At 51.1% G+C, this 22,801-nt stretch overlaps 1 protein-coding gene and 1 long non-coding RNA gene across 5 annotated transcripts; one reads left to right on the top strand and one right to left on the bottom strand.

Moving 5' to 3' along the window:
- The first annotated feature begins 15,242 nt into the window (after positions 1–15,242).
- Positions 15,243–22,166, top strand: LOC119867737 (tripartite motif-containing protein 10-like). Of its 4 annotated transcripts, none has more exons than XM_038584479.1 (8): positions 15,243–15,415; positions 15,596–16,075; positions 17,065–17,160; positions 17,667–17,897; positions 18,340–18,458; positions 18,788–18,903; positions 20,169–20,201; positions 21,117–22,166. In XM_038584479.1, the coding sequence occupies exons 2-8, from the start codon at positions 15,656–15,658 to the stop codon at positions 21,632–21,634; spliced, it is 1,533 nt and encodes a 510-aa protein (XP_038440407.1). In that variant the 5' UTR covers positions 15,243–15,415; positions 15,596–15,655; the 3' UTR covers positions 21,635–22,166. The 4 variants fall into 4 exon arrangements, with proteins under 4 accessions (XP_038440407.1, XP_038440406.1, XP_038440408.1 ...); XM_038584478.1 differs by having other exon boundaries at positions 15,243–15,497; XM_038584480.1 differs by having other exon boundaries at positions 15,243–15,503; positions 18,343–18,458.
- LOC119867739 lies at positions 17,956–19,614 on the bottom strand. The gene is made up of 3 exons (XR_005384464.1): positions 19,543–19,614; positions 18,552–18,783; positions 17,956–18,208 (listed from the first exon to the last, which is right to left on the bottom strand). It is a non-coding gene; the product is annotated as an uncharacterized LOC119867739 (long non-coding RNA).
- Positions 22,167–22,801: the final 635 nt, after the last annotated feature.

Genomic DNA, 22,801 nt, shown 5'->3' with positions numbered 1-22,801 from the left:
AGGAGGAAAGACTATCCACTGGAAAAAGGACAGTCTCTTCAATAAATGGTGCTGGGGAAATTGGACAGCCACGGGCAGAAGAATGAAACTCGGACCACTCTCTTACACCATACACAAAGATAAACTCAAAATGGATGAAAGATCTAAATGTGAGACAAGAATCCATCAAAATCCTGAGGAGAACACAGGCAACACTCTTTTTGAACTTGGCCACAGCAGTCTTGCAAGATACATCTATGAAGGCAAGGGAAACAAAAGCAAAAATGAATTATTGGGGCTTAATCAAGATAAAAAGCTTCTGCACAGCAAAAGAAACAGTCAACAAAACTAAAAGACAACCTATGGAATGGGAGAAGATATTTGCAAGTGACAGATCAGATAAAGGGCTAGTATCCAAGATCTATAAAGAACTTATTAAACTCAACAGCAAAGAAACAATCCAATCATGAAATGGGCAAAAGACATGAACAGAAATTTCATAGAGGAAGACATAGACATGGCCAACAAGCACATGAGAAAGTGCTCCACATCACTTGCCATCAGGGAAATACAAATCAAAACACAATGAGATACCATCTCGCCTGTGAGAATGATGAAAATTAACAAGACAGGAAACAAATGTTGGAGAGGATGTGGAGAAAGGGGAATCCTCTTCCATTGTTGGTGAGAATGTGAATTGGTACAGCCACTCTGGAAAACAGAGTGGAGGTTCCTCAAGAAGTTAAAAATAGAGCTACCCTACAACCCAGCAATGGCACTACTGGTGATTTATCCCAAAGATACAGATGCAGTGAAAAGCCGAGACACCTGCACTCCAATGTTTATAGTAGCAATGTCCACAATAGCCAAACTGTGGAAGGAACCTCGGTGTCCATCAAAAGATAAATGGATAAAGAAGATGTATATTATCCACACAGTGGAATATTACTCAGCCATTAGAAACAATGAATACCCACCATTTGCTTTGACATGGTTGGAACTGGAGGGTATTATGCTGAGTGAAGTAAGTCAATTGGAAGACAATCATTATATGGTTTCACTCATACAGGGAATATAAAAAATATTCATAGTGAAAGGGAAAGGGAAAGGAGAGAAAATGAGTTGGAAAAATCAGAGAGGGTGACAAAGCATGAGAGACTCCTAACTCTGGGAAATGAACAGGGGGTAGTGGAAAGGGGGTTGGGCGGGGAGATGGAGTGTCTGGGTGATGGGCACTGAGGGGGGCATTTGATGAGATAAGCACTGGGTGTTATACTATATGTTGGCAAATTGAACTCCAATAAAAAATATACAGATTAATTAATTAATTGATTGATTGATTAATAAGAAAATCACTGCAGCTGTTATGTGGAGGAGGAACTGTTATTGGACAAGAATGGAAATAGACCAATTATAAAGCTCAAAGACCAAGGGAAATTGCCATGGCTTCTTCTTGGGTGGCAGCAGTGGAGACAATGAGGAGTAGAAGACATAAGAGGCACTGAAAAGGGAAGGAAAGGATGTCACCTACTGTGCAGCCCTGGGATCTGCCTTAGAGGGAAGAGTTCTGGGATCTCCAAACTGCCTTATTAATCCCTGTCTTCTTCCCTTAACCTGCCTGTCTGTCCATTTCAGAAAATACTCAACTTCATCAACATCTAGAGGCACCTGGGTGGCTCAGTCAGTTAGGTGTCTGCCTTCAGCTCAGTTCATGATCCCAGGGTCCTGGATTGAGCTCCACATGGGACTCCCTGTTCAGCAGGGAGTCTGTTTCTCCCTCTGCCTCTGCCCGTCTCCCTCCTTGTGCCTTCTCACTCTCAAATAAATGAAATCTTAAAAAAAAAAAAAAAGAATCACTATCCAAATGCATCAACAGCATAAAAGATATTGAACTTTTAGATCCAACACTATCCTTTCAAAAATAAAAAAAAATAAACTCTACCCCCTGAAACTGAGAATATACTATATATTAACAAAACTGAACTTAAGTAAAAAATAAAATTTAAATTTAAAAATAATAATAAATAGGTGCTTTTGGTGCATATAAAGGGTACAGAGCAGTTTGATTCCCACTCTGCAGACCACTCACTGAGCCTCCTGAGAGGGTCTCATCCCAACAGTTTTTCCCAAGTCTGTTACCACTGTCAAATGCCAGCATTAACTGCGTAGTAAATGCCAAGCTCTGTACCAAGCCCATTACACATTGTGTTACTGTGATTTATAGGAAATATGCATTTGGTCGGTCAGAGGAGCAAAATATACTTCTCATACACTTTTGGTCTTTGTCCACAGTTCCTGGCTCACAGCTCCTAAAACCTTGGAATTTCCAGAACCATCTTTTATTGCAATATTCAGTCTCATCCTCAGGTTCTGAAATCTCTTCAGAGCCATGAAGGTGTCTTATTTATAACAGGCCCCTTCCTCCACAACTGGCTTTATGTTAACAAGGCAACTAAGCACCTAAGGATAGCACCTAAGGATGAAGGCTGTTTACCAGGGGATCCAACCACCATTAGAGGGTTGAAACACTCAGCCCCACCCCCCTGATTTCTGGGGAGGGGACTTGAAGTTGAATCAATCACTGATGGCCAATGATTTAATCAGTTGTGTCTATGTAATGAGGCTTCCATAAAAACTCAAAAGGAGGGGGAGTTCAGAGAACTTCCAGCTGGGGAACCAGAATGCTTCCACATACCACCATACTGGTCCTCAAGCTTCTTTGAAGACAGAAATCCCTTTGTTCAAGACCTCCCTTATGTATCTCTTCGTCTGGCTGTTGATTCAGATCCTTTACTATCCTTTGCAATAAATCAGTAATCTAGTGAGTCAATGGGTTTCCTGTGTTCTGTGAGCCACTCTAGAAAATTAATTGAGCCCAAGGAAAGGGTCGTGGGAACTTCTGGTTTATAGCCAGTGGGTAAGAAGCACCAGTGACAGCCTGGGTTTGGGATGGCATGTGAAGTGGCGAGCAGTCTAGTGGGTCTGAGCCTTTAACCTGTGAAATCTGATGCTGTCTCTGTGCAGATGGTGTCAGAATTGAGTTGAATTACAGTACACTCAGCTGGTGTCCAGAAAATTGGTGGCACTGTCAGGAAAACCCATACACCCTACATTAGGATTGGGTTCCAGAATCATATTACACGTTAATCCATTTAAGCCACATGAAGTCCCATAGAACAGGCTTTTCCATCTCTTCTTCACGTGAGACTAAGATCTAAAGATAATAAGCACCTTGCCTCTGGGGGAACTAGGGTTTGAACTCATAATGACCAAGCCAAAAGCCTATGAACTGTACCAGGAACTGTCTGCCACAATGTCGGCCCTGAGGTACTTATCAATGGTCACCAGACACACACAGATGAGTGACTTGCAATCTGGTACAAACATCTGTACCAAACCAATCAAAAGCATTTCTTGGAAATTTGGGATTTGAAGGTGCACAGTGGGGTCTGCTGGGTGAGAACATGTAAAGCCCTTAGAGTGCTGGTTGCAGCCCCAGCATCGCCCTAGAATTTCAGAAATGCACAATCCCAAGTCCCTGCCTATACTTTCTGAGTCAGAACTTGCATTTGAACAAAACTCTCAGTGTTTAAATGTAAGGTTTGCAAAGCACTGAGGTAGATGGTGGTGGCTCAGCCAAAAGGGTCTTGGGCAGATTAAAGAGTCCATATGTGATTCTGAAACACCTCAACAGTGAACTACACTGTTATCATGTAAATTTATCAGAAAGGCAACGATAGTCTAAATCAGAAACTCTGACAGTGAGATGACCACAGCCATGGTCAAATAGAGAAAAATCACAATGATTACATTGAAACATGAAATGGGGTATTTGATAAAGCTTAAAATTCAAACATTATTTGAAAAACTGCAAGAAAACTAGAAATAGTTTGATGAAGGCTCTCTATCAAGAAATCCACTATAGTCATTGTGTCTAACCAAGAGACCGTTAGTGACCTTATTCTATTCGTCACCCTTCAACAGCATGCTGGAGGCGTTGGCCCTCACAGCAGGATGCGAAATGGCAGAAGAGTTATATAGATGAGAAGGAAAGAGTCAAAACTGTTATTTTCAGATAATAAAATAATAACTTTCTAAGGAACCCTACAAATAAATAAACTATTAGAATTAATAAGAATTTGGTAAAGTTGCTGAAAACAAGATTAGTAAAATCAATATTGTTCCTTCATATCTGTAATAACCAATACGTATTGTGATTTTTTAAACGGAACGTTTATAATAGCAATGCAAGCCTTATAACTATCATAGCCTCCCCCAAAAATGTACAAATTTTATGAAGAGCAAGTTTTGTTTTTTCTTATAAAGTATTTCAGATCTATCTAAAGGTGTTCAAGGTAATGCACCACTCAAGTCCATCAAATTCTCATCTTTGGGGAACATGATTTAGTGCTCCTCCCTGTCCTCCCAGCCAGAAGGAGCTACCATGGCAAGGGTTGGGTGAGCAACAGGGTTGGGTGAAATTTATCCATCTGTGTAGCTATGATGCATTCACTCTACTGTTGCATAGTACCGTACATGAACACAGTTTGTTATCTGCTTCTGAGATTTAAACTATGCTATGCCAAACTATCATATGCATATGTGAATGTTTGTCTAGAGGGAAAATTGCCTGGTCCAAGGACGGGCATGTCATGTTACCAAACTCTTCTCTGAACAAAATCTCAAAATCCCACTACAGGTGTAAAAAGAGATGTAAACAGCCTGAGACAGATAACACGTTTATGGAAAGGATGGTGATGTCCATCTTCTCCAAACTAATTTCCCTCTGTCCTCAAATTCAATAAAATCACAATCAGTGAAAAAAATAAAATTTAATAAAATTTAAAAATCACAATCAATGCCAATGTAATTTCAGTTAAAAGAGCACCAGGATTTTTAAAAAAAAGAACCTGGAAAATTGATTCTAAATTTATATGGAAGCCTAAATTCATAACTAAGATATATTTGAGAAGGAAGCTAACATGGGGGAGAGCAGTCCTAGTAGACATCACATTGCACTATGAGGCCATTGGAATAAAAAAAAATAGCACGCTGGTTCTGGGCTAAGTCAACAAAGGATGAAGATCAGAAACAAGTCCTCCAAAAAAAAAAAAAAAAAAAAAGAAGAAGAAGAAGAAACAAGTCCTCCAGTATCGGGGAACCGTTGTAACAGAGGCACTACCACCAGACAGTAGATGGAGTCAGAAGAACTGGTTTGATACATGGAGTAAAGTAGAGTTGGTGTCTTCTTCACTCCAGATAAACCAAAGATATTCATGAGAACAGTAAATCTATAGAACTGGTGACAATACATATAAACACACAGACAGTCCTGTGGTGGTGAAAGGAATCCTAAAAACACAAACCACAAAGTGAAAAGTTTATTAAGTTTATCATCAAAATCCAGGATTTCTATCGAATGAATAACACCACTGTTAAAGTGAATAAATGAGGGACATTTTCAAGCCTAAAATGAGTAAGACATTAATATGTAGAATATGTAAGAAATTCATGGAAGGAAATGAAAGGAAGATGAAAAACTGAACGATGGGGAGAAGACATAGAAAATTTGAGAAGAGATGCATAACCTCCCAGATGGAAAAAGACAAAAATTTTTTTTAATGAAGCATCACATGCGGCACCTGGGTGGCTCAGTTGGTTGAGTGGCCAACTCTTGATTTTGGTTCAGGCTGTGATCTCAGGTTTGTGATCTCAGGTTGTGATCTCAGGGTCACAGGATCAAGCCCCAAATTGGGCTCCATGCTCAGTGGGGAGTCTGCTACTCCTTTTCCCTCTGCTCCTCCTACCCAACTCTCCTCTTTCTCTCTCTCTCTCTGTCTCAAATAAATAAATAAATCTTACAAAAATGAGAGTCACTTTACGGTCATCAGATTTGCAGAGATGAGTGAGTCTGAAGATATCTACAATTGGTGTGAGGGGTCGGGAAGCAGGAATGTCCATGCCCCTCTGGTGGAAGGGTAGATGGATACGCCACCTGGGGGCGAAATCTGCTGGTCCTTAAGGAAATGGAGTGTGCAGATGCCGGCCACCCCTCCTGGCATCTGTCTTAGATGAGTCATAAGGAAAAAGCATGAGGCTATTCCTCATCGATTTTGCTCAATGTCATAGGCAGGAAGAGGTAACCTAGATATTCTTGGTCAAAAGAACGTACAATGAAACGTGGTTGACATGTTCTGGAGAACACTATTCAACAGTTAGAAGCCATGCACCAGATGTATGACTAGATCTTAAAAACCATGGGACACATGGGTCACAAAAAGAAAGAAGCAGAGCTCGTCCAGTACTACGTATATGTTCAGAGATACGTCTTAACCAAGGGCATCTGGAAACATTAGAGGGGAGTGACCATGAGGTGAGGAGGACGGGAAAGAGAGATGGAAAGACAGGAGAAAGTATGAATAAGACAAGAAGACCTTGCCTGGGCTGCTGCTGCCTGATGACCCATGCCCTGGAAGTCCAGGAAAAGACAGGAGTTGGAAGGAGTGGGAAAATAAAGGGCACCAATAAAACCAGGAGGCCTGCCCATAGATGGGAGATCCGCCCACATGCAAAGCAAAGCGTGTAGACCAGAGCCAGTGCGGTGGCTACAGTCCCTTCATGGGTGGCCTGCTGTAATCAGTTCTGGGCTTTGGACTGTTCCACCTGCAGACCCCACCTGGGTCCTCACAGCGACCCCTCTGATCTTGGGGCTCCTTTAGCAGATGACAACCCCTCACGTAAGCCAACAGCCTTGCATCTGTTTTGTGGAATCTCTTCTTGCCTCTGGCCTGAGGCAGACACAGCTCAGCATGCTCACATTCCCCAACACCAGCTATGCTTATGAAAGCTTGACCCCCAGGTACATGGAGCTGAGGCTCCCATGCTTGAGATAAAGACAGGTTTGACATCACAAACACTGCAACACAAAGATTTTCACATTGCCCCTGCAGTGCCATCAAGTGGATTATTTCCCTCCAGACAGCTTCTAGTCCTCAGATTTGGGCATTGGCTATGCCTAAACCTTCTTCATAAGCTTTTAAATTCCATTTTCTTTCTTTTTTATTAGCTTTATTTTTCAAAAAGATTTTAGTTGTTTATTCATGAGAAACACACACACACACACACAGAGACAGAGACACAGGCAGAGGGAGAAGCAGGCTCCATGCAGGGAGCCTGATGTGGGACTCGATCCTGGATCTCCAGGATCAGGCCCTGGGCTGAAGGCGGCGCTAAACCGCTGAGCTACCTGGGCTGTCCTCCATTTTCTTTTTTATACATGGCAATTTAACTTTGTCCAGGAGCCTCCATATCTGCATTTCCACACCCCTAAAGTACCTGGGCCACTCACCCTAAATTTAGTCATTCTAGAGGCTTGGAAATACAGCATAAGAGGTTCATTTGTTTTTTCTATTTCATACTCAACCCAAAAATAAAAAATAAATAAAGCTGGCTTGTCCAAAACACTAAGTCAGTGCACAGGAAGCAAAACAAACCCCATCATCCAATAATAATAATAATGGTAATATTAGTAACTCTCTGAGGGGATAGTTAGACCTGAACACCAATGTCATTCATTGAACAGTAGAGTCTGGTTCCTGAGTAAACGGGACAGGACTGGGTGACCGTCTGGGGTCACAGAGGTCCCACTAGCTTTCAGCGTTCACTAGACACAAGACCCGCGGAAGTCGAGCTGGTTCCCCACTTTATTAGGATTCTCTATAAGAAGGAAACAGGCCCCACATGTCAGAAAGGGCTGGAGGGAGAGGCAGGCACCATCAAGAGGAAGCATCTCCAGGCGCATGTCAGCACACCAGCGGTCCATTCGGAATCAGTGCGGGCCCAGTCAAGTCCTCTTCTTCCCCAGGATAACTATTTTTGAAGCTGTAGAAGTTTTTCTGGCAGTGCTGTTTTGTTCTGTTTTTCAAATACGTGCTGGCTCTGGGTCTTGCCTGTGTTCTGGGCAGTCTGGGGGTCTCCTGTGGTCAGCTGGGCAGCTCTCTGCTGTAGCGCCCCTTGCACATACCCCTTTTGCCCCTCGGGTGGGCAGGAATCTGCTTCCCAGACCTCAAAGAAGGGGAGACTGCGGGGAAGGGAGCGGCAACAGCGGAGTCCCAGGCCACCGCAGGGCGAGAGTGAGGCAGCTGGGGCGAGGCCCTTCAGGCCCTGTGAAGTGGGTCCCAGCTCAGGTGCCGCCCCCTAGCCGCCTAGCCCAGCCCCCACACTGGCTGCACCTGCTCCCCCACCTGCACCTGCACCTGTCCCTGGTGGTGCCCCAAGGGGCAGCCGGGGAAGCCCCAAGCCTCCAGGGCATGCTCAGAACGCAGGGGGCTGTGCGGCCTCTCCTGGTCGCTAGTGAACCCGGCCAACGTCCTGTCCTCTGTCCTTGGGGAGGCCCAGGCCCGTCCTGGCGGCCTGAGGGTCCGGAGCACCGACCGGCCCCTGGAGGAGGAGAGCGGGAGGGGAGCAATGTGCCTGCAGGCGAAGGCACACCTGGTGCTCGGAGCCCCACTGTTCATTGGGCGCTGCTGCTGTGCTGCCAGGCTTGCTTCCCAAAGGGCAGCTCGGGGGCCAGCGGCAGGCGCTTGGCTGGAATGTGTTGGAAACGCAGGATGTCTGACCGCTTCGCAGCCCCCTGACTCAATCTGCGTTATAACAAGATCCCCACGTGGTTCTGCATGTTAAGTCATTAAGTCGGAGAAGCAGAATGAGCTGCTATTTGTGGAAATGGTTTCTTAACTAAGTACAAACTTCAAAGTAAATGCTATTTTTTAAAAATTAGACAATATTTGTTCAAGACCGCAGAGTCTGGCACAATGCTGGGCAGAACACACACAAAACCAACAACTGCATAAATACCTTTGAGGAAATGATATCCGTGCAAGCAAGAACACTATCAGCACATACTGTGGTGCCAGGTACTGTACTAAGCTCTTCCATGTATCCATGCATTCCTCTCGTGCCTACTTATGGGGTTGGCACTGGTGCATTTTCCATTTTAGAGGTGAGAACTGGAAGGAAAGCCTTCCTGGCTTGCCCAGTGTCTCATCACCTGCCAGCACTAGAACAGAGCCCAGCAGTCAGGCTGCAGACCCCATGTATGTAACGGCTCTGTTTGCTGCCTGGGAACTAACAGATGGAAGGCAGAATGGATCCTTGAGCCCCCAGCCATTTACCTGAGTCTGTCTCCAGATGATGTGCCGGGTTTTCTGAGGGAAGCAGAAACAGAGCAATGTGTGACTTGTTATCTCTTACAGGTGCCCCAGGGCAGCCCTGGACCCATGTGAGGACAGGGCACCTGCTCTGTGCCTTCTGCCACAGTTGCCAGACCCGCCTGGACACTCAGTACAGTGATTGTCTGAGGTAGAGAAGCTGTGCTGGGTGCCAGTCCTCCCAGCAGAGCCGGATCCCCAAGGGAGGCTCCAGGAGGGAAGACACCTGGACAGGCTGGAAAGGCAGGGGAGGGGAGGCATAAGGGAAAGTAGCAGGCGGTGGTTACCTGAGAAGGTCCTCAGCATCTCTGGGAGGAGGAGTACCTTCCTGTGCAGATCTCGGATTTTCTTGATAAGGTCAGAAGAAATGAACTCTGGACTCACAAAAGTCTTTGTCTCATACCTAGGGACAACCAGGTCCCTAATCTTATTTTCAGGATTAGAGTCAGGGTTTGTGGAGGCCGCAAGGGGCAGAGGTCATGACCCCACTTGCCTCTAGAGGACAGTGCAGTGTCACTGGAAAAAACAACCTGGGGTGTTTTAATGGAGGTTTTAATGTTCTAATGGGGTGCTGTTCACTACTAGGGAAGGGGATGGGGAGAGAAGAGATGAGAGGACACGCGTGGCAGTTCTGTTCCTGCTCCTCTGCCCCCCTCTCTTGCAGCATGACTGTGACTGTGACCAGGCACAGCCCCCTACCGAGGCTCAGCTTCTGGATCTATCCAACCAGAAGACCCTCAGAGCCCTCCACATCTATGTCTCTAAACCAGTTTTTTTTTTCCCAAAGATTTTATTTATTTATTCGTGAGAGACAGAGAGACAGAGAGAGAGGCAGAGACACAGGCAGAGGGAGAAGCAGGCTCCACGCAGGGAGCCCTATGTGGGACTCAATCCCAGGTCTCCAGGATCAGGCCCTGGGCTGAAGGCGGCGCTAAATTGCTGAGCCACCAGGGCTGCCCCCATACAAGGATCCTGATGTGGGACTCGATCCTGGGACTCCAGGATCACGCCCTGAGCCAAAGGCAGACACTCAACCGCTAAGCCACCCAGGCGCCCTTCTAAACCTGTTTGAAAGGCACATGAGATGCCTGGCGCCCTGGGCTCAGTACCTTGGGGTGTCTGACCAAGCTGAGCACTGAGAAGGCACCAGGGGCTTCAGGCGGACAAGGCCAAGGGGCCAGCATCACCACACCAGCTGCTGCCCTTACTGGTGGAAAATGGGTCACCCAGTTGGGAAAGCTCCCAGAAGGACAGGCTGGTCTCCCCGCTGCAGGATACCTCCCATCGGAGCTACATGTCGCCTGCTGTTCAACACTGATTCAGGTACCAATAATTTCAGGAACCAAACAGATGTTCCTGCATCAGCCTAAAAACATGAGTATTGTTTATAACTTCACCTCTGGGGGCAGGGGGAAATGTATCCCTGGCACCAAACAACCCGTTTAAAAGTGAACTCTAGACCACAAACATTTAAGTGGAGGCTGTGTGTGTGTGTGTGTGTGTGTGTGTGTGTGTGTGAACATGATTTTGCCTTGCTGTGGGGGCAGGGAAGAGGGTGCCCTCTCCTTGAGGCTCCGTGTTCAGTGGAGCAGAGGTGACAAGGACAGAGGGCACACTCCTGGCATAAAGGAGGCAGGACTGTAGAGAAGGCCCTACCTGCTCTGGTTGACTCTGACATCCTACAAAAGAAACAGAACATGCACTCAGCATCCACTTGTCCTTCCCACCGCACACTCTGCACACTAACATAGGGACTCACAGGCTCCTCCTGCAGAGCTGTGGCTGCCTAATTTCCTATTCATCACACTGTCCTCACAGTGTGAGGGACTCTTGAGTACTCTTGAGCTACTCCCACAGTAGCTTGGGACTCTGCTCAGGTCACATAAGCTGGCTTCTCTGTCTTAGCCTCCTCTTGGAAATGTGTTCTGCCGCTGGTGTGTGAGAGGTGGTGAGTTAGCAGCCAGACTGATGTGAAACACGACAAGATGATGAGAATCACAACAGATGCTGTTTACAGAGTTCTGTCTGTGAGCCAGGGAGCACGCTATGCACCTGGCATGATTGCCTCTTATCATCTCTGCAACGGCTCCGTGAGGGACATGCTATGATTACCCCCATGGGTAGGGGTCACGAGGCTCACCAAGGTCACACGGCTGGGAGAGCCACACTCAAACCCGAGGCCCTCTGACTCCAAAGTCCTTGACGTGGATACAGTGGGTGAGCAGGCCATCCATCCTTCCTGGGTCTGCGTGTCTGTAAACTCTCTGGGCCAAAGGAACCCAACTGCTCTACTTTCTTCCCACCAGAAACAACCTGTGCTTCCCCCTCCTGCCTTTCCCCAGCATCTTCTGGCCCTCAGGGGTGTCCCCTCCTGTGCAAACCCTCCCCAAGCCCATGACTCAGTAGGCAGTCTCACCTGGAGCAGGGCACTCGCCGGCTGCTGACACTTCTCCAGCTCCTTGGCCTTGGCTCTGAGCCTGGTGACCTCCTCAGAGACCTCTGAGATGTATTCATCTCTCTCTCCTGCCAGATCTGCAGCTCCAGCTCCCTAAGCTGGGCCACCAGGACATCCTGCTGCTCCACCAGCTCCTGCCGCAGCATCTCGAACATTGCTGCTACCTGCCGCTTCTTGCCGTCAATCTGAGTCTGTAAGGGGTAGACAGACAGACAGACATGGCCAGAAGCTGGTCATAGTGTAAGAAATTGGTGTCAGGAAGATCACCTATATATTCACTATTCAGACAGGGAGTAACCAGCTCTCTCACATACTGAGGTGGAGGCAGACAGGTCTCAGAATAACCTCACCCGTAATGCGGGCTCCGCTCTCATTGGACCTAGACAAGTAACAATGCCACCGTGCATCTGCAGAGCCTTCCTCATCTCCAAGGCCACCCTTCCCTCAAGCCAGGTCACTAATCAGGGAGCCATGAAGCAAAAGAAAGCTGTGGTCAGAGCTGTCACGGAGAGCTTGGCACTGCTCTCAGCCCCCAAGGTTGCCTTCTGCACGGCATACTTTGAAGGGAGCAGAGACCGCTGGAGGTCTTTTCCTGGTCCCACACTCTACTCCTGTGGTCAGTGCCCCAGGGATTCTCTTACTGCAATGTCTCTCCTGGGTAACCATGTGGCTCAGAAATAGAGATGGCAGTGAGCCAGAGAGCCACAGCACTCACCCACAGTGCTCAGGGCCGGCCTCAGATCAGGACTAGACCAGAGAACTTCCCATCTGAAGGCAGTGCTTCCCAGCAAACAGACTGGGATGGGAACAGCGGCCCAGGTCAAGAGACCCAGGTCCTAGGGGCGCCTGGGTGGCTTTGTCACTTAAGCATCTGACTCTTGATTTTGGCTCAGGTTGTGATCTCAAGGTCATGGGATTGAGCCCACGTTGGGCTCTGAGCTTAGCGGGGAGTCTGCTTGGGATTCTCTGTCTCTGCCCCTCCCTGTTCACTCTCTCTCTAAAATAAATAAATCTTAGAAAGAGAGAGAGAGAGAGAGACCCAGGCTCTAGCCATGTCATCATGACCTCGGCTCTGTGGCCTTGGCAGTGGTCACGTTCCCAGACCTGTTCTCTGCTCTGTAAGGTGGCTGATAAGATGGTTGTGGACGGTGTATCAGAACCACATCCAAAAAATAAAAAAATAAAATAAAAATAAAAATAAAAATAAAAATAAAAAAAGAACCACATCCAGCTGTGATGTGGGACTGGGACTCCACAACCTTGGCCCAGATGCCCTTGGGCAGAAGTAGGGAAGTGAAGAGAATATCTTTCCCAATGGGCAAAAGTGCCAGAAACAAGCTTCCCCGGAGTCTGATAAGAAAACCCCCAAAAGAGGGATGCTGGAGTGGCTCAGCGGTCGAGCATCTGCCTTTGGCTCAGATCATGACCCCATAACCCCAGGATCAAGTCCCACATTGGGCTCTCTGCATGGAGCCTGCTTTTCCCTCTGCCTCTGTCTCTGCCTCTCTCTCTGTGTGTGTCTCTCATGAATAAATAAATAAAATCTTAAAAAAAAAAAATTAAAAAGTTAAAAAAAAAAGAAAACCTCCAAAAGAGAAGGAGGCCAGGACTGGGGGGATGGTGTCCCCAAGCACAGAAAGGCCATGTCTAGCTCCCCATCATCCAGACCCTTGGCCCATTCCCTTCACTGTGGATGACAGCACACTGTCCACCCATGCAGGCCCAAGGGGAAGCCTTGCTCCTTACCTAGTAGGGCTGAATGGCTGCGTCCAGGACCCCCTTGGTGTGGCCCTGGTGGTCAGGACCCTCCCAAAAGAGCACACAGAGGAGCTATGTGTCGGTCTCACAGAAGAAGTAAATCTTCTCTCCATGTTCCTCATAGTATGTGTCTCCAAGCAGGCCCAGTGGCACTGGCACCATGGGTGTCTTTGGGCGCTCCTGGTTCTTGCAGCATGGACAAAGCAGGACCTCGCAGGATGGCTGGGCCCCCATCTGGGAAGGCAGGAGGAGGCACGGCCAGCAGAGGGCGTGTCCACAGAGGGCAATTACTGCATCCCTGAGGGGTCTCCTGGCGGGAAGGGCTGGAAAGCATCATGGTACCTCCCCAGCCTGTCCAGGGAGGCCTCTGCCTCTGGCCATGGAAGTCCTCTCTCCCTGAACTCATTCACTTTGGCGTGAGTCATGGAGGGAACATCATGGGTAGCTGAGAGAGAAGACAACAGGAAAGTCCCAGTGGGGATGCCACCCAGCTCTACCTCTTAACATTTCCCGAGCCCGAGCTGAGCCAGGACCACCACACTTCAGCTGAGTAGGTTCAAACTCCAGGATGGCTCCCATTACCTAGCACTTCCCAGCAGTGGCCTGGTCAGCCCATCCGCCACTCCTCCATGTCCTTCTGGTCCCTAGGGTGGACTTCATGGCCCCCAGTGTGCCATGAAGTCACAGGGAAATGGATCTTCCTGGAACACTTCCTGTGACCACTGTGGGGTGGAGAGCGTTCGGAGAGCAAGGAGCAGGTGGGAGCCAGGAGCTCTGATTATAAGGTGTGAGCTGTGCCTGCGGCGGCAAAGTCCAGACTGCCATGGGAGGCGCCCCAGGGCCCCTCCTCTGCCTCCCTATGGGGCTCACCCCACCTGCCTGGCCCAGCCTCCTGAACCCCAAACAGAAACAGGGTGATGCTGGGTCACGCTGCACTTTAATTTCAGTCTTTAACCTCAGGTGGGAGAAGGCAAGAAATTATAATACAAATGATTTCTGTTAATGAAATGTAGAAAACTCAGCTCAAAAGGTCAAGGGTAGAATAAGCATATTTAGGAGAACTTAGTATTTTCATATTATTACAGCCAATCTGGCAAGAACCCTTTAGAACAGTTAGGACGATGTTCATTTTCCAGATGAAGGCATGTGAAGGGCCAGAGAGTGAGGCTAGCTAGCTCTAGGGTGGAGAGGAGTCTCTGAGCTTCCCAGCCCTATGCTGTCCCCATGCCCTGTGCTCTCCCCACACTGACCCCATGCCCACGGAAGGCCCCACAGCCACAGTCCTATTCCTGTCCCTGCATCTGTGGACAAGCCAAACACCCAGTCCTGCACCCAGCGATCAGTGCTGCATGGTTTCACCACCTCTTCACCTCTGTGGTTCGGTGTACCCTCTTTGTACCCACCCCCCCCACCTGTCCTTCATGGACCAAACAAGGGCCCATGGCTGGTTCCTGCTGAGATCTCAAAGACATAGCACCATTAGGACAAATGCAAAATGTTTCATGATGCATTCCTAGACTGAGCACATGGTGATGTGATAATTTGGGGGGCTAAATAAACTACGATAATGAACTTCATTTAGTAAAATATAGCTACCAGCAAACTTCAGCTGAATCCAGGGCTCACGTTGTGTTTCTGTTTGACAACAGGGCTAGGATGTTCAGACCTGAGTGCAAGTGTGTGTCTGCCCCCACCCAGCATCCACATGGAGTGGCCGCCTGCCCATGCCTTTGAGCACAGGCACCTTATCTGGGAGTGCACGCTGCCCTACCTGCAGACCCGCCAGCCCTGGGCCTGCTGATACCTGCAATCTGCCCGCACAGCCGGCAGCTGCAGGGGGGCCAGGGTGGCGGCTCTGCTCCCCAACCCACTGTCCCTCCCATCCAGAGGAAGGTCCATGTCCTCAACGGTGCGCGGCTGAGATACTGCCCCGTCCTTCCCAATGCATGTCTGCGGACGGACGGATGGACAGGAAGACACACGCAGCCGCCCAGAGAGTAGCCACATCGTGTGGGTATGCTGTGGCCCCATCTCCCTCCCAGACAGCGTGCACATGTTCCTGAGGGAGGAGGACAGAAGAACCCTGGTGTGCAAGCGTGAGTGTGAGTGTGTGCACGACCACAGGCATGTGCATTTAAGACGTGCTCCTCGTGTCTGGGTGTGTGCACACATGTTTGTGTATCCTCTCCCCCAGCCCTGCCCCTCAGCCACGCACTGACGCTGGCCGTGAGGACCTCCCGGGCCAGGTGGTACCATGGCATCTGTGAGCAGCCTGGCCGACGAAGTCAGCTGCCCCATCTGCCAGGGCACGCTAAGGGAGCCAGTAACCGTTGACTGCGGCCACAACTACTGCCGGGCCTGCCTCACCCGCTACTGTGAGATCCCGGGCCCTGACCCCAACGAGCCCCTCCACTGCCCCCTATGCAAGGAGCCTTTCCGCCTGGGGGGCTTCCGACCCAACTGGCAGCTGGCCAGCGTGGTGGAGAATATTGAGCGCCTTACGCTGGTGTCCACGCTGGGCTCAGACCAGGAGGACGTCTGCCAGGAGCATGGGGAGAAGATCTACTTCTTCTGTGAGGACGATGAGGCGCAGTTGTGTGTGGTGTGCCGGGAGGCCCAGGAGCACCAGGCCCACACCGTGCGCTTCCTGGACGAGGCAGCAGGGCCCTACAGGGTAGGACACGGGCCACTGGGGGTCCCTGGGCGCAGGCACGCCCTCCTTCCTGCCTCTCCTCAGGCAGCCGACCCAGGGGTGGGGACCGCATGTATGCTCAGGGCTCTCCGTGTTGCTCACAGATGGCCAGCACATACAGAAGCTCAGCAGGGTGTGGAATGGTTGAGTGACCACAGTGGGTCAGGGGTCTGAGGATGTTGGAGTCATGTCTGGGGGTGGACTGCACAAACAGCAGGGAGTGTGCATGGACGTTCACCCAGTTGCGTGCATTTGGTGTCATGGGGTGGGGAGCATGTGTGTGCTCGTGTTTGTGGATACTTCAGCGTTCAAAATCACGGAGGGGAAACATAATGTGCAATTGTGTCTATCATCAGCCACGTGCTCCTCTTAGTCATGTACTCACTGCGCTGTGATACAAGTGGGGTCTGTCTGGACATGTTAGTTCACTAGCATTTGACGGTGAGGGCAGGTATCTCTGGATGCCCCTCTGTGGACCTCCATGCATCTGTCCCTGATCCTGACTCTTCTAGAGTGGACAGTTTTTAAAACAGTGTATTGACCACTTTAATATTATGTAAGCCTCTCCTCCCATCTGGAACCTGACAGATTCTTGTCACAAGAGAGGACTGTTTGCACGCATGCCTTCTGAGACATGTCAGAAAGTTGGGGTGCTTTCAGAGAAGGGCGTGTCAGGCTCCAAACATGGCCCAAACAGATCTAATTAGGGTCTTCAGCGTGAAGACAGCAGGGCGCGGGTGGGGAAACTGAGTAGCAGCTTGTGCCGGCCTGGGCGGAGGGGACGGCTCAGGGCTCAGGGGATCAGCGTTTCCAGAGAGCAAAGCTGGAAGGAAGAGAGCTGGGGAGAGCAGCCTGCCAGGACGTTAGGACTGGCACAGTCAGTGTGGGCAGGGGTCCCGTCCTCAGGGCTGTCCACCCCAGAGGCAGAGACCCCCATGCACAAGCCATTGTTTCCTACTCTGTCCCTCCAGGAGCAAATACAGAAGTGTCTTGAGTGTCTGAGAAGAGAGAGAGAGGAGATTCAAAGAATCCAGTCGAGAGAAAACCAGCGGATACAAGTCCTCCTAGTAGGTCGCTGTCCCTTCCCTGGACCATGTCCCCGCGGAGCATGTGGGGCTGAGAGGTCACTCTGAGGTCGTGCCTGGGCTCCCACAGTAACCAGCTTTGTGACCTCAAGCCAGTCTCTGGCCTCCGTATTGCAGCGAAGCAGACACTACAAGTCTCCCTCCTCCCCAAGTCACTGTAATGTGTAGTGTGTTTGTGCCCCTAAAGCAACCTCGTGCAAGACGAGAGGTGTGCTGTCCCCACTGTCTCCTGGTCAGCTCCCGGCCTGAGCCACAGGCTTCTGGAAGCTCCCACAGAGGGGCTGGGGCCACGCCGAGCAGTCAGCCCCCAGAAGCAGCTTGGTGGGTGGAGGGGATGCCATTCTGTCCGGGCACCTGGGGCTGCTGGAGGCTCGGATTTTCCACTGAAACGTGGAGGACGTGAACCTGGGCCCGGCAAGGGCGGGGGGGTGGCAGAAGGAAGGGGGGAGGAGGAGGCATAACTCCCTCCTGGCCTCCACCCTGCCCAGTGCCAGGTGGCCACCAAAAGACAAAAAGTGATTTTCGAGTTTGCACATCTGAGTCAGTTCCTGGAGGAGCAGCAGAGCGTCCTTTTAGCTGAGCTGGAGAAGCTGGATGGCGACATCCTGAAGCAACGGGATGTCTTTGACGCCCTGGTCAGTGAGGAGATCTGCCGGTTTAGCACCCTGGTGGCCGAGCTGGAGGAGAAGCTGGAGAGGCCCGCCAGGGAGCTGCTGACGGTGAGCCCCGCCCGCCCTGCCCGCCCTTCCAGCACCGTCACGGTCCCAGCTGCCCCCTCCACGCATGTGTCCCTGCCTCCTGGACGGTCCCCCCGCCACGCTGTCCCTGGGCTCTGGCTGTCCATCCCACCTTCCATAAAACAGGGAGGACACCGTCCTTATCAACCTCTCAGGGTTTGGGGAGGGTCCAAAGGAAAAATACAGTACAAAGTAGCACTTTGAAAACATTGCCAGCTATTTCCAAGGCATGCTATTCTGCATCACGGGCCACCAGTGGCAGGCACTTCTCCCGGTGCATGTCATCTCCTTCCCTGGAGGGACGATATGAGGGTCCCAGCAAGGCCTGGGAATGGCGGCGTGACATGGGGTCGGGGGGCGCCCACTCGTGGTTCACTGGATGGAGGTGTGGGGGGACCCGCATGGGATGCGCCTTGGCCTCCAGCAGGTGTGCAAGTCACTTCACTGCATGGACCATGAAATAAAGGGCTTGGCCTCCATGATCCCGGACGCCTTGCCAACCCTACAATTCTGGGACTCCAGGACCCCATATGGGAACCCCAGGTTTGTGTTCTCTGAACTCCTGCTCCCCCCATTTCTCCTAGGGCGTCAGAAGCACTCTGATAAGGTGAGCCACATGCCTATCCTCACGCATACCTTGGCACATGTCGCTGCCCACACGCCGATGGCATTGTCACACCCAGGCTCATGGTCCACCTGAACCCCTCATGCCCTCCAACCATATCTGCCAGCAGTGGACCAGGTGTGGGTGGTGGGCCCATCCCAGAGGAAGTATGTCCGCCTGTGGGAGCGGGGACCTCTGTGCCCAGCTGAGTCTGGGGACATCGCGAAGGGGGGGGGGCTTCCCAAACCCTGCTCTTCCTGTACCCTAGGAGTGAAACCAGAAAGTGCCGAAAGCCAGAGGCTGTGTCTCAGGAGCTGGGCCAGAGAATTCGGGACTTCCCCCAGCGGGTCCTGCCACTGCGCAGGGAGGTGACGACGTTTCTGGGTAAGAGGTCCAGTGCCCCGGGCACAGCAGCCCAAGCTGCAGGGACTTTGGGCTAGTTCCCTTCCCACTCCCTCCTTCCCTTTACATCTTTATAAAATCCGCATGTCAGGATCATGCGATAAGTGAAGAGAGAATAAAGACGAAGATTTCAGAAAATATTTAACTGATATGAAAAATAATCACACAAATAAATCTGATCCCTTGACATTGAACAACATCAAAAATAATGATTAACAAAACTTGCCATTCTCAACGATTTACAAAATCTACAAAATCTATCTATTATACACCTATAATACATGACATTTCTGATGATGAACAATGTTAATAACCAGGAACAGCATTTCTCTTGGCCTTGTGGCAGCTTATGTCTCTTCCCCTCCTTCTCCCCTCCCCTCCCCCTCCTCCTTGTCCTTCTCCCTCCCCCTCCCTCTCTCACTTTCCTTGGCTCTCTCCCTCTCCCTCCCCCTCTCCCCTTGGGACAGCTCAAGCCCCAAGCCCCATCCTCCCTCCTCCCCTTGCCCCTCCTCTCTCCTCTCTCTCTCTCTCTCTCTCCCCTCCGTCCCCCTCCTCCTCCCTCCTTCCCTTCCCCTCCTTCCTCCGCTCTTCTCTCTCTCTCTCTCTCTCTCTCTCTCTCACCATCTGTCTGCTGCTACAGGTGAGAGGTCCCTGCAGGGGCTCTTCCCACTTTCCTAGAACAGCCGCTGGTGGTAGGAAAGGCTGTGAATGCCAGGAAATGAGTCAGGCAGTGGCTCTCTGCCAGCACACACTGTGACATCATGAATGGTGCCGGGTCATTTCTAAAGAGCCCACCCACAGAACTGTGGCCCCGGAAGAGGCCTCCATGCACTCCCAGTCCTGCAAGTATCCCCCGCGGTCCGGCATGGAAGGTCATTTTACTATCATCCAAGCTGACCTTTGTTCCAAGACTTATTTCCAAGAAGGATAAGAAATCTATTCATCTGGTAGAGTTTCTGGAGCATTTGTTCTGTCTCCGTGTTACAGAGTGCACATCCCTGAGGCCGAGCAGGGGTCAAGGACACCACCTGCCTGCCCCAGGGATGCACGGCAGCCACTGAAGCAGACATGAGTGTTGCAGGTGTTCCCAGGACAGTGATACAAGCTCAAGCCCAGAACCCCTGTCTGGAGGGCCTGGCTCTGCCCTCTCCGTCCCTTCCTTCAAGGGATCAGTTTTCTCATCAGTAAAGGTTTTTTCGTTTTGTAAGACTGAGGAGGTCTCATCCTTTTCTGTATCCTCTTTACAGAGAAACTCTGCTTCGAGCTGGACTATGAGCCAGGTGAGCCTACCTATGCCAGGGTGCGCGGGAGCAAGAAATCCAAACTTCTCAGGGCTCTGGGGCAGGCTCTGTGTCATCCCCACCCATACACACCTGACCAGGCAAGAGGCCCTCCTCCCCATCATGTGCACATGATGGGCGGGGCGAAGGTGTTGTCAGAACAGGTCAGGGTCCATCAGGAAGGGCTTCCTGGAGGAGGCAACTTTGATCTGCGATTAGATCACACTGTTGGGATCCTAGGGAACTGCAGTCCCCTCAGGTGGAGTTTCTCAGGGATGGGAGGGTACGGTCAGCCAAAGACCCCTCTCTGGGAGCCAGCGCTGCTGTAAGAGCTTCTCTGACGGGGCGCATGTGTGGATTTCTTTGTGTCTTGGCCTAAGGACAGTAACAGCCACACAATGCAGGGGTTTATGGAGGCCTTTGAGGTTATGACCCTGATGACTTTAAAAACGACAGAGGCAAAAAAAAAAAAAAAAAAAAACAAAAAACAAAAACCGACAGAGGCAATGGGGATAACCTGCAGACAAGCCTGACAGCTGGCAGGGAGCAGACCGTGAACGAGCCATGGGGTTTGGAGTGGAGGGCATCTCAGGTCGGACATGGGGGGAAGACGGGTGTTGGCAGCCACAAGCCAGAGTAGGCAGGTATGGCCTGGGGTGACCACCCAGAGCTGACAGTGGGACATGGGGGAGCTAAGGCATCCCGTGGCAGGCAGCGTGAGCACCAGTCCGCAGTGAGCGCAAATGGCCCGGACTGTTTGGGGTGGTCTGAGGTGGAGTCAGCTCCGGTATGCCTAGCAGGTGCCCAGGTGAACCCGTCCTGCTGTGCCACCCGGACTCTGCCAGTCACTGGCAGGTGCGAGACACAGGGCTCACGGGCTTCCTGGCATCCATGTCCCTCTCGGTTTTTGCACAGCTCCCATTTCCCTAGACCCGCAGACATCACACCCCAAGCTCCTCCTGTCTGAGGACCACCGACGGGCTCAGTTCTCCTACAAATGGCAGAACTCACCAGACAACAGCCAGCGTTTCGACCGGGCGACCTGCGTCCTGGCGCACGGCGGCTTCACAGAGGGGAGACACACATGGATGGTGATGGTGGACCTGGCCCACGGGGGCAGCTGCACGGTGGGCGTGGTGCGAGAGGATGTGAAGCGCAAGGGGGAGCTGAAGCTGCGGCCTGAGGAAGGCGTGTGGGCCGTGAGGCTGGCCTGGGGCTTTGTCTCTGCCCTGGGCTCCTTCCCCATGAGACTGGCCCTGCAGGAGCAGCCCCGCCAGGTGCGTGTGACCCTCGACTACGAGGTGGGCTGGGTGACCTTTGTCAACGCCGTCAGCCAGGAGCCCATCTATACCTTCACAACGTCCTTCACCCAAAAGGTCTTTCCCTTCTTCGGGCTCTGGGGCCGAGGGTCCAGCTTCTCCCTGAGCCCCTGAGAAGGTGCAGTCACCTGAGGCAGGTACTTGGCTCGGAGGAGGGCTACTCAGACTCACACCCCCTGTGCCACCTGGGGGCAGGGACAGAAACAGAGCACACTCAGGACTTGACAAGGACCAGCTGGGGTGATCCCTGGTCTGCCCACCAGGGCACGGCTGGGGGTCCAGGGATGCGGGCCTGCCAGCATCCTCACCACCATCCCCAGTGGAGCAGGAGCAGCCACTAGATGAGCGTCCTGGGTTAGGAGCCAGAGGGCCAACCTATGGCCCACCAACTGTGTGACCTTAGGCAAGGCACCTATCTTCATTATGTCTTCTTCCAGAAAAATGAGAGTTCACTCACTTGTACCTTCAAGAAACATTTATTGTGTGCGACCATGAGCCAAGCAGGATGGGAGCTCCTGGTGGTGTGAAAACGGAAAGGAAATGTGTTGGGTGTTGGGTGTCCAGAGGGAGTCACGGACAGGGGCATAACAGGTGCTGGGCAGAGGTTGCCCTGGGGTCAGGGAGCTCAGCAGGAGGGGCCCAGTATGGCAGGTTGGGGGGGTAGGGGGGTGGGAGGGGTGTTGTTCTGAGTAAGAGAGGAGAGCCTTGAGTAAGGGCACAGAAGCCCCCGGCAAGCTATCATTGTCCTTGGAATGTGCACTGAGGCCTGGACCCCACTTCCCCCTGCAAACTACCTGTCTGGGGTCGAGAAGGGGTGATAGGCAGGGGAGAGGCTGCAGTGTTGCAGAGCCCGGTGGGGGTGGCAGGCTTGGTGACCCATCTGGGGGACGGGCTGGAGGAGAGAAAGCACTAGGACGGTCGGAGGCCTTGGGGCCCTCCGGAGCCTTGGACAAGCTCTCGTGCTGCTGCCTGGAATTCAGAGAGGATGCAGTCGCCCCAGGGTCGAATGTTAAATCCCGTGTGCAATAAAACTATCATCAGCACACAGTGTTTTCTGGTTGTCCTTCCTTCTGTTTAACCGCACAACTCACCTTCGTCTGCTCGGCTTAGACACATGCTGGCACGCCCGGTTATCTCCCGGGGCCAGTGCTGACCACGTCCTCTGGGCATGTGTGCATTGTCCACAAAATATGTTTCACGTAAAATGTTGGATGTTCAAAACCACAGACAGACACATGTCTGTATGATGCTGATACACATCCGAAGCCCCCAAACCTGGGT

This window comes from Canis lupus, chromosome 35, assembly GCF_011100685.1.
Source record: "Canis lupus familiaris isolate Mischka breed German Shepherd chromosome 35, alternate assembly UU_Cfam_GSD_1.0, whole genome shotgun sequence".
Lineage (NCBI taxonomy): Eukaryota > Metazoa > Chordata > Mammalia > Carnivora > Canidae > Canis > Canis lupus.
The sequence above is the reverse complement of the archived record's forward strand: the minus strand, read 5'-3'. Positions and strand labels throughout refer to the sequence as shown.

Coding starts and splice junctions, on each gene's coding strand:
- LOC119867737 (XM_038584479.1), top strand. CDS start 15,656: ATGGCATCTGTGAGCAGCCTGGCCGACGAAGTCAGCTGCCCCATCTGC. Junction 17,161..17,666: donor AGCGGATACAAGTCCTCCTA/GTAGGTCGCTGT, acceptor CACCCTGCCCAG/TGCCAGGTGGCCACCAAAAG. Junction 18,904..20,168: donor GGAGGTGACGACGTTTCTGG/GTAAGAGGTCCA, acceptor TCCTCTTTACAG/AGAAACTCTGCTTCGAGCTG.